Source organism: Melospiza melodia, chromosome 22, assembly GCF_035770615.1.
Source record: "Melospiza melodia melodia isolate bMelMel2 chromosome 22, bMelMel2.pri, whole genome shotgun sequence".
In the NCBI taxonomy this organism is placed as follows: Eukaryota; Metazoa; Chordata; class Aves; order Passeriformes; family Passerellidae; genus Melospiza; species Melospiza melodia.
In genome coordinates, this window is record NC_086215.1 from 9,260,098 (window position 1) to 9,277,571 (window position 17,474).

Consider the following 17,474-nt stretch of genomic DNA (forward strand, 5'->3'; position numbering starts at 1 on the left):
CTTCACACCCTTCCAGTGGTTCACTCCCCACTTCCAGAATCCATCACAGCACTGAAATGTCACATCCTGCACAATGTCCAGGACAGGACCTTGATCAGCCACTTGCCTGACCACAGAAATTCAAAATTCCTGTCTCCCACATGTGTAAGGAGCTGTGGAAACCCAGCTCTGGCTGGGTACCTCAGTGAGCTCCTGAGAAAGGTCCTAGAGCTGCACTTCCCCTTTACAGGGCACCCAGGCACCCTAGAAATCCAAACTTGGGCTGGGTTGTCTGAATGAGCTCTTACAGTGCTCTGGTACTGAAACAAAAACTTCCTCTTTTGTACCACTCTTGTTTTGACAAGAGATTCCTGCAGATTTTACTCTGGCTGGGAGAGAGATCGAGACATTGAGATGATTTCTGTAGGACTGGATCATTAGTCAAGTCTGACAGAAGCAGGAGTTTTGTAAAAGAGCAGCTCAGAGAAATTACAGTTCATGGTTTTGAGAGCACTGAAAGAATGAGGGTAGTAGTACAAAGAATGAACAACAGCCTGTCACCAGACTGGGGGATGCTGTGAGACGTGGAAGCCACAACTCTGCTCCACAGCTATTTTCAGGGTGAAGCACATTCCATACTGTACACACAGCAAATGCAATAGCCTTTATTTTTTCCTCCAGTAATCAAGATTCATAACTATTTCCAGGGCTTAATGTTTTTTGTTCAATTCTGCTGTATTTTACAAATCATGTTTTTCAGCAGATCATTTTATTCCAATCCCTGCTCACTTTGGCTGCTTGGAGGCCGTGTTCAGAACAGATCTGTGTATGGAACATAATTCACATTTACAGTCATGCAGCTGTGTCCCTCCAGATCACCTGAAAGAAGCTAATAAAACACTAATGCCTTTGGTAAACCAGAAATTTGATAGTTCTACTCCAAGCTCCAAAAGTGCAGATCTCTCCTGGAGGTCCAGACTCACCCAGATGGTCTCTATTTAATGGGCACTGAAATGTCCCTACATTTCCACAGGTACCAACTGAGAGAAATTTCCTTCCTTGTTCAGAAAAGATACCTTTCAATTGTGACAAAATGGCAACAATTTCCCTTCTAAGCCAAGTTTTCCTATTAAATTTCAACTTCTCCTGTCGATATCCTGTTAAGACAGCACTTGGCTTTTTAATATTTTGCCTGAAGGATATATGCCAACTCGTCCTTGATGTAGAAAATTTTAATTCAAATCAATACATGTACAAGGTCACTTTAAAATTCAATTAATATGAATGAAAAAATATGCCCCACAGTTCTGTGAGCTGAAAATGGAACAGTTGCAAGTTAAATACTTCTGTAGCTTCTGTTTTGGGCTGTGTAATAACAACATGCTTCTAACTTCCTTTTAACTAAAGTATACTAAATTCAGACAGTTAAGTTATTCATAAATCCCCTGCTTCCTAAAATGGCAAGCCCAAGAAGAAGGTAGGACAGGCAGCTGATTGGAATCTGCAATATTATGCAGCTTTTCTGACAAAGACATATAAAATAAAAATCTTCTTGAAATATCCCAGTTTTAAAAATATTTTGTCTATCACCAAGATAAATCTCAAGGAGCATCTGACAGACACAGTATGCCAAGAAAGGGAGAGGGGGAAACAGAATAATCAGGGAGAATGACTTAGATAATTTCTTGTAAGACTGCTAAAAAAAGTTCCCATTTAACACCAGTTATAATTATAAAAGAAGAAAGTACCTTTCCAAGTAAGTCAAAATCAGGGTCCACATGAGTTTACAAAATGAAAAGGATCAAAATTAATTTACCATGCCAGAACTCTGCCTTGAGGAATCAGTTTGAATTTCCCCCTTTAATTTTGCCTCCTCACTAAAACTAATATCAAGTGAAAAGCCCTTTTATCAACCATTTAAACAACACATTAGCAAATGTTCTTTCTTAAAATTTATTTAAGTTTGATATCAGGAAAATGTATACTGACAACACTGAGCTGCCATACTTTGTGAAATGAAAAATTCCCAAAGCTGCAGATTTCCCCTCAGCATTCCAGGGAATTTGCTGCTGATTTGAGCTGCAGATGCTCTGCAATGCAGAGCTAAAAGAAAGAAAACATTATTTTCAGTTAACATGGGCACCTCCCCACTTCTATAAAAAGGAGCACAAGTGTGTGTGTGGTTTTTATTCACCTCAGAAATAAGGCAACATCCAAGCAGAGATGTAACCAAGCTACAGATTTCCAGCAAAAGGCCAGACACCTGCTCCTTGCCACGGAACCAGCCATAAGCTCAGCCTCCCACTCACAGATCCTTCTTACTAATCAGTACAATGCATGGAAATCGTATTTAGATATGCTGGAAAAAAAAAAGGTTTTGCATTAAAATAAAGTTTTTAAAAAAACCCAACACACAGACTTTCAACTAGATTTTTTTCCTCTCATTTTTTATGTCTCATCTGCTGCTGGTATGGCTGCTTTTTCCCTCACATGCTCATTATTCTTTAATGATGCCTATTTGTAAATAGCAAGATAAGATGCAATTAAGCCATTAGAGTCTAAATAAACAAACATACTAATTAGGTTCTTTACACGGATTTCTTTTTTTATGCAAGGGCTGGAATTTACCTTTCATTAGTCTAACCTAATTGCAATAGTGCCTGATAAAAAGTCAACATAAATGAAGGACTTTAAATGCTCCCACCATATGAAGGATGAGCTGGCTCTTTTCTCTCACTAACATTCCCTTTTCTCTTAATAAAGCAAAAAAACTGGCACAGGAATTTTGTTCAAGGTTCAAGGACAGATTTTGCCAGTGGCCAGTCACACTTAGGGAACACTCACACCAGTCCAGCATTGCTACAGAAGATGAAATGGATTTTGTTTCTTTTTTCCTTTCTAAATTAAAGCACACCAGGAATTTTACAAGGATGAAAATGACGTGTGATCTTCCACAATATAAATCCATGGGAATATCAATACACACCTGAGAGCTTTGGGCACAGCAACCCTGTGGAGGGAGCAAAGCTGAGGACATTTCTCACAAGTCTTCATCCACTTTTTTCCTATTTTTTTCCCTTTTCCCAATGGAAAGGACTCTTCCTCATCTTCCTCATTCTTCATTAGACAAGCAGAGAACACTTTCCAATTTACTTGCCAGCTCTTGTTCATGTACTTTGTTAATTCAAGACATCCTTCCCCTGCCCATGCCACCTCAAACAATGCCCCTTAAATGCCGATTTTGATGCTTTTTAAATGCTGGTTCTCAAATAATGCCCCTTAAATGCTGATTTTAATGCTTTTTAAATGCTGGTTCTCCATCTTAAGGCACAAACTGTGAAGCCACTGCAGTCACAAGTCCCAGTGTGAGCTCAGGAGTGATTCCTTAAACACCATCCCAGGGGTTCCCTTCAACACCAAAACCAAGCTACTGCCTCCAAGGCAGTAAATCCCTAAATGAATATTCATCCTACAGCCCTAAAAATCAGGTGCCCAAGCCACCAAAGGTGACCAGCAGAGCTACATCCCTCCCATGAACTGCCTGCTTTTATCCCTGAGCACTGCTCTCCTGATAAACCATCCAACAGGAAAGAAGGAAGGAAGATTACACTGCAAAGCACTTTGGAAATACGAAATTGTTTTAGAAACAACAGCACTGAATTGTTTCCAATCAATACAGCATGAATACTGATTTTAAATCACTTTGCAAATTCCTCCCCACTCCTCCCAGATCTCCAACATCAGAGTCTCATGCACAGAAATCAGTTTGGTGCCTTTCTTGATGGGCAAATAATAAATTTCAGCATCCATTTTCCTTATAAAAATAATAATGGTTTTATGTAAAACACTAATAAACAACAATGAGACACAAGGAATTATTCAGTTTCAGGGAACAGATGTCTGGCCTATTTGCAATTAATACAACCCACTGCCACACAATCAGCCTGCTGCAAATGCTGGGAACAAGATCTGAAAGTTCAAATGCAAATGTGTCTGGTTTTAAGGAGATGGAATAAAACTCTATAAAAACCTGCTTCGTATTTTTATATGACAGATCTATTAAAAATCTAGGCAGCAGTATAAATTAATAAAAAAATAATTTAAAATTTTGTAAGATAACCTGGAAAGAAAAAAATAATGATTCCTGACCTGAGTCTGGCAGAAACAATTCAGTTTTTTGGTTGGAAGTTACTTATACATATCATTATGCTTTAGAAACACAAATTACAGAAAACAGTTCCATTACCTGCAAAAATATTTACCACTGCTTGCAATTTCTGTAGCAGTTCTTTACAAATATTGAGAATAAAAAGAATTTAAAGACAAAGTAGTTCCCAGACATAGATAAGAAAATAAGCTTCTTCTCCAAGTAGGACTGGAAAGGAACTCAGATTTCTCAAATGGAAAAGTAGGGCTGAAGTTAGTAGGGCTAAAATCTTTCTGTTATTAATGAATATATTGTACACAGGATTTGTTTCACACAAAAAATATTCTGAATTTTGGTAATGGAAACAAGGTGTGTGAAACAAATACAAAATAATGTGATTAATACAATAGGAAAAATAATATATCTAGGAATATGACTAATCATTTGAGAAAAAAAGACTAGGTATTTTCATTCATGAAAAATTAGTTAATGTTTTCTTAATACACAAGATAAGGTTTATCTATATACAATTCCTGGCATTTGACCAACAAAATCTCACAAAAAACCTTAAGGAGTCCACATTTCCCTGTGCTGCTGCTGGAAATTAATTTTGCATTACACAGTTATTAGAGCTGATATAATTCTATGTTTAGTCTATTTTCTACATAGTGCTATTAAAAGATTAATTGAAAAATCACTGGTGAAGACTGGGATTAAACAGCACCTTGAAATGCCACAATAAACTGCTTTTAAAATCAGCTGAGGATCTCACACAGCTCTGAAAGGTTTCAATTATTTATGTGTTTGGCCTGTGTAGCATAAATCCAGCCTAATGAGGTACAATTGCTGTGTGTAAATCTGAAGCATAAAAAACCTCCTCATTGTCTGGAGGCAGCAGCTCATTTTTCTCACAGGAATTTGCAGATTCTGGTCAGGGAGAGCCCAGCTGAGCACAAGGGTTATTTGCCAGCAGAGCTCGACCAACAGGCTCACACAACTCCTAATTATTCCAGAATTCCAGAACTGTTTGGGTTGGAAGGGACTTCTGGAGATCATCTCATGCAACCCTCTGCCCAAGGGAGGGTCATCTGGAGCAGGTGACACAGGAACACACCCTAGTGGGTCTGGAATGTCTCCAGAGAGGGAGACTCCACGTCCTCCCTGGGTGGTTCTGCCACCATCCATGGAAAGTTTATCACAGAATATTCTTGTTGGAAGGGACCCACAAGGATCAATGGGAATGGCCCACAAGGAGATCAAACCCACAAACCTGGCACCACCCCTGGCACCGTGCCCTAACCAAGGGAGCTCATCTCAGGGTTCATTCTCATGCTGAGGTGAAACTTTCTGTGGTTTCTTTTAGTTTATGGCTGTTAACTCCTTTTCCTGCCACTGGGCACCACTCAAGACAATCTGGCACTGACTTGACACCTCTTGGAGGGAACTGACATGGATTGCTGAGATCCCCTCTCGGCCTCCCCTTCTCCAGACTGACCCAGCCCAGCTCCGCAGTGTCTCCTCACCAGAGAGCTGCTCCAGCTCCAAATCCTCTGGGTGTCCCCACAGGACCCTCTCCAGCCCCAAATCCTCTGGGTGCCCTCACAGGACCCTCTCCAGCCCCAAATCCTCTGGGTGCCCCCACAGGACCCTCTCCAGCCCTAAATTCTCTCTGGGTGTCCCTCACAGGACCCTCTCCAGCCCTAAATCCTCTCTGGGTGTCCCTCACAGGACCCTCTCCAGCCCCAAATCCTCTGGGTGTCCCTCACAGGACCCTCTCCAGCCCCAAATCCTCTGGGTGTCCCTCACAGGACCCTCTCCAGCCGCTCCTTGTTCTTCTTGAAGAGAAAGAAATCTCCTTGAACCACCAGATGAATCTCAGTGGTGCAAGTCCCACCTGCACAGCTAAGGACACCAACAGATTTCCACGTGCACATGAAGTTGTAGAGTCTGGGGCTGAAACTTTCTTGGGTCTTTTTCTTAAAGATAATTTGTTTGGGAAAGGCCCCAACGTTTCTTGAGTTTCAAAGAGTCTCCCAGACTTCCCTTCCCCTTCTTCCCCATCTCCCTCCAATAATTTACATATTTTTAAGATATGTATAGTGCTTACCAGTGCCTTTGAAGATGAATGCAGGGGTTTTCTCTAGTAGATGGAGCAACTGTATTTAAAGATGCTGTAAAAACCAAATCTTTGCATCAAGGACCTTGCTAAGACACCAGGTGTGCTAGGAACAGTCCAAGGATGAGCATGGTTGAGATTCCAGTTAGTTAATTAACTCTGGGCAAACAGTTTGGCTGTGAAATATTTTGATAAAATGAGCATTATCTGGAGCCTTTGGCACTGAGGTAAACCACACTGCAGCAGGGGAGCAGCTCCAGATGTAGCTTGGGTTAAGTTCAGAGTGAGAAATCACAAGTGCTGAAGAAACCTCCCTCCTTCTGGAGGAGGTGCTCTTCACACTGCCCATCCCTCAGCACCTTTTCCACTGAAGGATCTGTGGCTGAAAACAGCAAAAGCTTTTGTAGCAGTCAGGGCCAGATGGAAAGTGCCATATTGGCAACATCAACTGAGACAGATGGGGAAGAGGGAAAAACCTGGCTAAAAGCAAAAATGATAAACCCATCACACAATCACACACAAAAATACTTTAAAAACAATCTTTTTTGATCTCTGATCCAAGGAAAATATGCACACCACTGGTTCAACATGGGGCTGGGATCTTGTAGGAACAAAGATGTCCTTGATTTAGAGAGCAACTGCCACATGGAATTCACTCTGTTACTGCTGCTGGTGGAAGGCACCTCCTTCAGTTACCACCCAACCTTGTTCCTTGGCATCACATCCAAGATAATTTACCTTATTTCCTAATCGTGCCTCAGTCTTGAAAAACATCATCTATTTCCTGACCACCTCAAAAAGACACCAAAAGTGGAAGGTATTTCAGTATGCAAAGAAGGGCTCCAGGAAAATGGAAAGCATTTCAAAGTAAGGAAGTAAAACCAGACATTTTTTACAGCAAAATAGATAAAACACAAAGTCAGCTTAAGAGGAAATGCAAAAACTTCTAAGACTTATAACTTCTTAAGACTGCACTGATGAATTCCATTCTTTTCTGGAATATATTTTTCCACTTGGTGAATCCAACAATTGCAGATTAAATGTTTTAATGCCAGCTGTTTATTTTAACCTCTGACTCAGTTAATCTCTTGTGAATTTGTGGCTGTTCAAAGAAAGTTAATAATGACATGTTAGACAGTTGATTAATTAAAACTAAATACAATTAAAATACTTAAAAATTAAAAATAATCACAGCAATAGTTGCTATAGGGAAATTTCCATGAGAAATGTGAGGTGGAAAAGACTGAACTGGCCTCAGTTCTTCATCTGTGCATGTGGTCTATTTTCTAGTTTTATTTAAAATTTGGCAAAATATGTGACTTCTGCCTTTCCCTAGAAGGAAATCAGCATCCAGCTGCCACACCAGGGACTCCTCTTCCACCTAAAGTCTTAGAGCCTTGAAGACTTTTTTTGCTGTAAGCACAACAGCTGGCTGTAAAAATGGATGTGAACAATAGGCTCCTCTGCAATGAAATCTTGCCTGGTCAGGCAGAAATAAGTTGAATGTATTGGACTTGTTTATCTCAAATCCAGCCTTTACTGCTCATTTACTTCAAAGGCAAATTCTTAACTTCATCATATAACAGAAATTCACTGACCCAAGAGCAATGTGAACAAATTTAAATCATATTGGTTTCCTTCTTCTTTTCTTCTTGACAACATTCTCCTCCTTCTTAATTATCATGATTAGGATTCACTCATTGCCAAGTCTGCCAAAACCCACAGTGAGTATTTGAGTTTTGTGCTCCTATTTCTACAATCACATTTAACAATAAAGCAATAGATCTTCTGTTTAAAGGGGAAATTATTTTTATCACTTATTTGCCTAAGAGCAAGAAGGATGCTGCATTGCTGTGGCAAATGAAGAATGATATGTTTCTGGGGAAAAAAATCTTTAATACCCTGCATTTTTGGGACAGTAATTCAACCTGTGAAGGAAATGAACTCAAGGATTAAATGTTTCAGCTTACCAGAAGCATTGCAGAGGTTCCATTGGGCCGGGAGAGCTGGATGGACATTTCAGGGAACATCCTGTCAATGCGACTGATCACATCATCAACGTACCTACCAACCAAAGCACACAGCACCATCAACACAGGGGCTCTCTCACACACAGATTATACAAACTATGCTTTTAAAAAACACTTATTCTTTTTAGGAATTATCCTTTTAAAAATTATCCTTTTTAACCCTATTTATGGGACTTTCCTGGACCAGTTTCTCTCTGATACCTGCGTATTTTTCAAAACCACATGCAAGCAATAATTCAAAAAGTTGTTGATAAGAGGAAACAAACCAAAGCCCTCTGCAAGTTGTTTTGAAAATCAATTACTCTGCCCTTAAAAACATGCACTCTTAAATTTCAGTCCAAATCCGTCAGCTTCAAACTCCTGCCATGGTAGTTCTGTACTTTCTCCTCAGGAGGGTTGAAGGACACATGATTACAATTACTCCTCCAGTGCAGGAATTCACAGGCTGTCATGTCCTTACTCTCTCTTTGATAAACTTAAGAGATAAAGCTTTTATCAAAGTCTTTGGATGATTCTTAGAGGTGTTTTTTTTTTTTTTCCCTGAATCTTTCCAATTTATTTCATGCACTGGTGACTCTGAAATTGGCTGGTAAATTCCAGATGTTTCTCTGGAGCAATCAAACACAAAGGTAAAACAACATCCTTTCTGCTGGGTGTAATCCCTGTTTCTCCAGGCCAAGGTGAGCTGGCACACAGTTCTCCTGTTCCCTGGGATCAAATTAAGAACTGACCTCCATTAACACTGAAAAGAGCCTTACACAGACCTTATTTCCCAGGACACATCACCCCAAGTCATGGACATGCCACTTCAGCCACCCCTCTGGACACATTAAAATCCAAACATTTGCTTTAGCAGAGTTCCCAGGACAGTCTGTATCATCTGTGCACTGATCTGTCCCCATTTACAAACTCAGACCCATGAATGAATTTATAAATAAAACTGTTTTCATGCTAATCCACATGTGTGCTCTGAAAAAAAAGACTTTGGGAAAATTGGCTGCCTGAGTTATATTAACAGTAAAAATTAAAAAAAACCCAGGCAAATAATTTCCCTTTATTCTGCTTAAATAAAGGCAAAAAAAAAAAAAAAAGTTGAATTCTTGCTCTTCAAAGTAATTAATTTCTAATGTTAGTGCTAAAATCTCCTGAACAACAATGAGGTGCTATGCTCCAATTGCTGCTTTGCAAAGGATTAAAACAACCAGGAAAAAATAAAATCAAATCAGGAAAGCTACACCTCCTCAGCTGGTAAAGTTAGCTTTTAAAAGTAACCAAAGAATGAGATGAGTTAGGACAATTTTGGACAAAAACCTTAATCCACACTTGTCATTGTACAGAGAAAGTTCCCCATTCAGTGCAATGACTCATTAACACTTGCTGCTGATAAGAAAAGCCAAAACCATCCAAAAGCCAAGAACTTCCTCAGCACTGGGAAGAGGAGGCACATCAGGAGGAATCAACCACACATGGACAGCACAAACCCAGCTCATTTCAAACACTGCTGAATCCCAGGCTGATTTCATCCAGCAGGAGAGTTTATTCTGCTTCATAAATGCCATTACTCCAGGCTCTGCAAATAAATTCATCTCCTGCTTGTGGAGGACCAGGGATGACCAGAGATCCTGTGGCTCTGAACACGTTGTGATGTAGATTTGTGCATTGCTTAAGTTTTGCAATTTGCCAAGCTTTAGGCAAGAAGAAGTTAAACAAAATGAAAAGTTGTAGAAAACAAGACACTGGCATAGTCAGTGCAATTAAGGAAGGAAAATTCAAGAAATTCTAAATCATGTGAACAACAGTTGGATGTGGGCACCTAATCTGCTTACGTCCTTCTGAAAATCCCAGTGGACATGTACACTCATCCTTTGAAACTGGGATCCAGGCTGGCTGGAGGTAATCAATTCTTCAAAGTCTTTCTCAGATAAGATTATTTTTAAATGTAAAACTTGTCTGGACCACGAGGCTTAAAATCTGACTCAAACCCAAACGTCACCTTGTACTACGTGAGCAGTGTAAGGCAGAACAGGGAACTCACAGGGTTGTGGAATCTTCCCTTTAAATGAAATCACACATCCAGCAAAGCAGAAATCTCCTAATTTCCTTCTGAAAGCACTTCAAGGTGAGTTACTGTGACTTTTTGGGCTTAGATGCCTGTTAATTTTGTACCACTTTTCATAGATCAGCTGACAGAAGAAGGAAAATGAAAATCACGTGCTCCAGGAATTGTGATGTTTTACTTTGGCAGCTCTGTCAGGACCCTCACACAGGGAACCTCTTCTCTTCTCCATCAATCAGATGTCAGAGAAGATCCCAGACCAACAGGAGAAAATTCACTGATGTGTGCAGCATTGTTTTGTGCCCCCACGCCTTTTTTCCAGTAGTCATCAGGCTTTCCTGAGCATTTATCAGAACACAGATTCTTCCAAAAATACATATATAATTAGTCAATTAGCCTGACTGGATTGTGTATCAAATACAAAATGACAAACAGCCTTTTCTAAGGCAAAATTCTGTAGATTTGCCATTCTGAGAAGACATTTGGTAAAATATCTTGTAAAGGGATGAACATGAGAAATCAGGTGCAGTGAAGTAATGTAAAAGTGTAGCTGGTGATAACTTCAGAGAAAACTGAGGAACACATGTTAAAGAAGAGATAAAGTGCACTCCTGAGGCTGTTTGGAAAGAGGGTCAAAGAAAAAGCTGCTGTCTGCAACTTATTTTGTAGAACTGAAATACAGACATTTCCTGCCAAAATAAGCACTTACAAAATTTACACATCTCTGTCCAGTTTTAGCTCAAAAATACGATGGTTCCTATTTATGTTACAGAACCTATTGCCCAGTCTCAGAGAAGCAAAGCACTTGAGGATGGAGAAAAGTCTATTTTTACTTTGCCAAAAAGCACTTCTGACGTCCTCTGCACATCTCAGTTTTCTCCTACATACAAAAGATGATGGTTGGAAGGAGCATTTACAAACCCAGAAGAAATAACACAAAGTGGGGAAAAGCAAATGGCAATAGATTTGTCCAGACATTTGGCTTATTTTAATCTTAAGAAATTAATGGAATTCTCAGAATTAAATACAAGCTGGAATTTCATGTCCTAGAGCAGGCATTGTTCCACCTACAAAGGGCTGAAGAGTGTGTCTAGACAAATTCCCTATTGCTTCTCTGGGATGCAAAGGTTGTTCAAAAAGGTCTGAAGCCAGACTGCAAAAGATTGTACCCAATAATCCTCATTTTACAGCACAGAGTTTTAACTCTTCATAGACAGAATTTCATATTATGAACTATCCCAGGTCTCAAAAACATTTAACAAGTTCTCATTGCAACATCCAGAGTTAGTCCCATTCCATTTAATAGAGCTTTAAGTAATTTCATCAACACCTGCAGCCTAATCCAGACCCATAAGTGTCTCCCCATCCAGATCCCTGAACATCCTACTCAGAAAAGAACAGACTCAACCAACAGGTCTTCACCTCATTACACCTCATCAAGTACTAAAACAATTTCCCCAATGTAATTTTACTGGTCTGGGGAAAAATTTTTAAAACATCTTCTACAGCAGGTTTGTACCAGCTTCCCCCTCTCGTTTTTCCTTCTTCTTTCCTTCGTGACAGAAGTTCATGATTTTTCAGGAGGTATTAAAATTCTATTTTAGATATAAAACTTTTACATTAAAAAAAATGCTAATATTGTCATGCAGGAGTTTGCATCTGAATGTGCAGAGCCAGCCAGACCCTCAGATGCTCTCAAAGGCTGTCAACACTATAAATCAGTATTTTTATTTTAATGTAGAAGAGTTCTTTTTTCCACAAACATGCCAGATTAATACTACAAAAGTCAAAACAAATCTACTTCGTGAACATCAGCAATGACTAAAATTAATTCAAAATATTACACTTCATATGAAGCTTTGTTAGGAGCATGCAGGGAAAAAAAATAGAATAAAGGAATAGAGATATTAGTTGAAAAATCTCTGCTATTTTGCTAGTAAATGTACACATAAATCCTTTAGTCCCTATTACAGAAACAATGCTTGGGACATGCAGAAAACACCTTTGAAACCAGTTCGAAAATCCTGTTTAGAAAGGCCTAATTATCTATGCAAACCACTCACAGAGAAGTTTCATGCTAAAACATCAGGTTGACAATGTAGAAATAATTCAGGACCCGTTTTTGTAGATAAATGGTCTTGTACCATCTCTTTGATTCACATAAAGGCCCCCCAAAAGACAGCAATATAGGAAAGCAATTCATTATAAATGCCTTTCAATTCCACACTGGACAGATGGCTTCACTCTCTAATGTGACCTCTCTTTTTGATTTTTTTTTTATTTTTACTGGATTACATCCAGCAATCCAGTGTTAGTGTGATGTTTAACAGATTAGACAAGACTTAAATAGCATTTTTCCCACACAGCGTTTCACTTGCATGCTGTTCTTTTTTTCCACCCAATACAATGATTTAAAAATTAGAAATATAGGTTTATAATAATTTTCTTTTGGAAGAAAGAAAATTTTGCTAAGTGATCTTGAGAAGATGGAGATAAAGAGAAAAGGGGCAAAAATACACATTTGTGACAGGAAAGAAGTTAATCTATCCTATACACTTAGCAGAAAACACAACACATAAGACAAAAATAAACTCTACAATTCTGTCAACTCTGGATTCATGGTATTTTGGAGAGCAACAGGGGAAACTCTCCACACATCCTCTCACTAGCACAGTATTTACTTGCTCACAGATTTTTTTTTTTTTTTTTTTTTTTTTTTTTTTTTTTTTTGGCTTTCAGTTAATATTTTCAACCCAGTTAATAATTTCTTTTCACATGTGTGATATTTCAGAAGCATGAGCTGGCCCTGCTGCACATGTTGGGTTGGTTGATGGAGGCATCAGGGGACAGCGTTTGCCTGCACTCATTCCAAGACCTATAGAACAGCTATTTTTGGCAGAATCAAGACTCAAACACAACTTAAACATTTTAGCAGCAGCAGAATTTAAAATATTATAAACTTACAAAGAGATTTAATAGTTTTCAGGCAGGCTGACTGGAAAAATAGTGTATTTTAACACACAGAGAGTAATCACAGTTCTAGTGTGATTTATTCATCATGGAATTCAAGTTTTAATTTGATTCAGGTACCTGCTAGGCAAGTCTCTGCAGGTAGCAAATTCAAGTTGATAGAAAGCTTTTCAGAAGCATCAATTAACAACAGTTATTAAAACAGTGACCTCTGCCAGCTCTGGTGAGATGACACTTCCTGCTTGGATAGGCAATGAGGAGCGTGAAAAGAAATCCAACACCACTCACGCTGAGAGAGCCACTTCACATCTCAGGACTAAATTAGACAGCTGGCAGCATCCCTGACATCTGTACAACAATCCTGGAAGTCTCTGCCTCTTCTCACAGATTCTACAGGTTCTGTTGGTTTTTTTTTAAATTATTGTTAACACAAGGCTCTTGCTTTTCACTTCTGCAGAACCTCTATGAAATGCTCGCGGTTTCCTGGCTCCTGTACTAAATTCTCTTGTTTTGAGCAACATCTCCTCCAGCTATGAGTTTCCTTGCCAGGCTGTTTTCTCATACAGTTGTTAACACCGTCCTCTTGTCCTTTCTAACAAACTGCTTCAGCAGTTTCCTCTCTCTTCTCACCCAATTTCCAAGTTTCTCCTGGTGGAAGATTCCAGCCAGGATCCTCCTGGCTCATCTTTCTCTTCCCTTCTCATCTGCACACTGACTTGGTCTCTGCTGCTCCTGCAATGCCTCTGTTCCTGCTGTAAAATCTTTATTCATGACACATCAGAAAGGAAAAATATTCTTTCAAATAACTAACTGACTTTGAACTACCAGGAGGTGAGGGGAGGGCAAAAGGAGCAAATCTGAGTTGTGCACATTTCTTCAGTCTTGGGGCTAAACCACAGAATGAGCAGGAGGGAGTTTCGGCACCGGAGAGTAGGAATCCACAGGTGTGGGAAGAAGTCAGGATGTGTGGGCTGCAAGGAATTGATTTGCTAAGACACCTTGAACAAAGCTCCCAAATTTGCTAAAATTTTTGCCCAACCCCACTCCACCTTCAGAGGGGTGGAAGCACTCTAAGATCCAAACCTGAGAGAAGGCAGACTTCCACTGATTCTTAAAAATCCTCCTGCTTTCAACTTTGCTATGGATGTTATTTTGGTCATAGAGGAATTATGCTTTATTACTGAGTGGATGCAAAAGATTAAGTTAAGTGCTTAAATAGTCTAGCAGTGTTTACATATAAACACAGGGTGGTCTGCTGCAAAAGCATATGCACACAGAGCTGTATCAAACACTCACCATCTGCACTTCTCACTCACAACAGGCCAAACCTGGTACAGCACTTAAGGACACATGTGGAATCGTTTGGACAGCTCTCCAGAAGCCATGACAGAGTGTTTAAGGGTTGGATTTACAAAGACATTTAGAAACCTAAGGCTGTGATTCAACAATTTTGAGGCTTCAGCAGCAATAGTGACATAAGGCACTGACACATCCCCTCCTGCACAGCATTCAGCCCCCTCAGCTGTGCTGTGCTGGAGGAGCTGGAGCTCACAACTGAAAAAAGAAAAGTATTGGTTTAAATCTAAACCAGTTTCACGATCCAACTCCCTGTGTGGCTGCACACAATTCCTGGCACTACACATCATGGGCCAGCACTGCTGCACACTGGGGTCATCCTATTTCAACAATAAAATATTGGTTTATGGTAAAATGTTGTTACTTAAGAGGCGTTGTTTATACAGCAAACACAATTCAGAATTCTTCAGTGCCACCGTGAGCCCACTGCTAAGAGATGTGGTGCAGACCTGCCTGGAATGTCCTCAAAGGTCTGAGCTGACAGTGATGGCACAAATGAACACAGGTTGTCCTGCTGAAAGCCTCTGCAATGCAAACCTGCTGCTGAATCAAACAGTCTCTGGGCATCTGCACATTTACATTAAATATGAACAAACAGCTCTGTAACACACTTTATCAGTGCATACTTTGTTTTTTAATACAGAACAAAAAGACATCTCTTCACAATGCTGAATTCCAGTGCACCACCTTAAAAAGCATAACTTTAATAAGGAAATTTTAAGTTACAAATAGAGACCTTGCAATCCAATTCCCAGGGCTATTTTATTATAGTATTGAAATAGCTTTCTTTGTACTTATGTGGAATGCTCTTCAAAATGCCTTTAATTCACAGCAGTAATCACGAGAGGAATATGGATATTAGAATGTGTGAAAACTGGTTAACAAAACAAGCATGCATCTACTTTACAGTCATCACCAGGATCCTGCCTGAGCCTGCACTGGTCTGTGCTTTATGAAAAAGAAAAGCATTAACTCCTTTACACACACCTTGAGAGGGAAACCAGCCCTCCCATAACCATTCAGCATCAGAGGTAAAATAATTTCAGAACCAAAATCCCACAGCACAAATGCATTGTTTATATTTCCACTTCATGAAACATGACATTGCACCACAACAATAATAATATTGTTATTATTAACAACAAATGCTAAAAGCAGTAATTTTTAGGGGCCTGGGTAAGAATTAGAATTATTGCATTAGATGGTTCTTGAATTATTCCTGACTTTTCAAGCAATTTGAAAAGTTTGAAATTTTAAACACATCAGCCTAAATTGCACATGCACACACATTTCCATACAGCAGAGCTGAGATAGAACTCTTCAGGAGAAACCCAACCCAGAGTCCTTTAAAAAGGAAAAAGAGCATTTTTCACACAGACAGAGCTGTGCCCATGGTGTTCCAAAGCTGGATAATGCCCCCACCGTCTCGGGGCTCACCTGGGGGTGCAGGGTCAGTGCTGGGAGGTGAAATCCTGCAGGGAGGGACAGGGGGTGCAGCTGATGCTGACCCCAGTAAACACCAGACCCTGGGCCTCAAAGGAAGGCACAGAGTCCAGTCCTGCCTCGAGGAAATGAGGGGCTGGGATGGTTTCTTGGCCAGCCAGATTCCCAGGGGAAGTGAGTGGGGCTGTTTCCCATCTGGGAAAGGCCCCACTGTGTGCACCGACCCCCTGATGGGACCCTGACACCATGCACCACTCCCCACTGTCACTGAACTTGAGTTCAGCCTTCTCAAGCTAGAATTCATTATTTTATAACATGTTATTTTCAGCTCTCCTATTGAAGATTTACAGCAACAGCAAAGCCTTCTCACTCTCTTTCTTTGTGCTTTATTTCTCCCTCAACAGAGCAGAAATTACAGTGCTTACCTCCTTTTATGAACAGCAACAGATGATGCATGATACCTATTATTTACTCTATACTTATGGGAAGCAGAGAGATTTTACCTTTGGGTGCAGTGAGTGATGAACAGGAAACACAGATGTTGTGCCCAGTCAGACCTTTTCACACTCTGGGCTTGACCATGACAGGCACTGCTGGCAGGAAGGGATCTCAGTGATCACTTCTCCTAGGCACATCAGCTCCCTGAACTTAGTGCAAGCATCACAAATTCCAGAGGCTGGGAGGAAGGGAAGATTAGGGATTTGACCCTCTGGAGAGCAGAGCAGACCATTTCATACACAGGACTAAAAATAGACAGAATTAGCATGTGAAGACTCAAATTTTAGGCTTCATCAATAGAGTTCAAACAGCCACTCCAAAAAAATCATCCACTTCAAGGTCTAGAGCTTTTGTTAAAATTATAAATTATGGTAGAAACAGGCAAGTCTTAATATCACTAGTTCTAAGGGTACTTCAGATACTTGATATCAGCCTTTAAGGATCCTTAAGATCAATTTGTTCTGTAATTAAGAGGGAAGCAAAGGTGAAGAAAAAAGCAGAAAAGATGAGATATAAATGTTGCACAGCCCACTGCAATTTATTACACAAGCTTTTACTCATTCCAACTTTTGTGATCACTTAGTTGAAGTTTTCTTGAGGGAATTTCATAATTAGTCTTGGTTTTTAGCTCTTCAGAATGATGATCTGACCAAGTACTTCGATCTGCCTGTGATACTACAGAGATAAAAATCTATCTTACAACTCAGAGGTTTATCAAAAGACTCCTTCAAGGTCATCTTCACACTTCAGTAGAAAAACTGGAGATAACAAGAACAATTAGGCATTTATAAACTCAAGACTCTCCCAGCACAAACATTTAGGAGAGAGAAGCCCTTCAGAACGCTATTTTATAAAAAATATGCTTTCATCACTTCTTCC

The 17,474-nt window shown here is 39.8% G+C and overlaps 1 protein-coding gene across 1 annotated transcript in view; it reads right to left on the reverse strand.

The window, feature by feature from the left end:
* The window catches only part of MED27 (mediator complex subunit 27), an 85,451-nt gene that overhangs the window by 19,845 nt on the left and 48,132 nt on the right, over positions 1–17,474 (reverse strand). Inside the window, exon 4 of the mRNA XM_063174564.1 lies at positions 8,213–8,306. Within this exon, the coding sequence (XP_063030634.1) occupies positions 8,213–8,306 (94 nt within the window). The remainder of the gene's footprint in view (positions 1–8,212; positions 8,307–17,474) is intronic.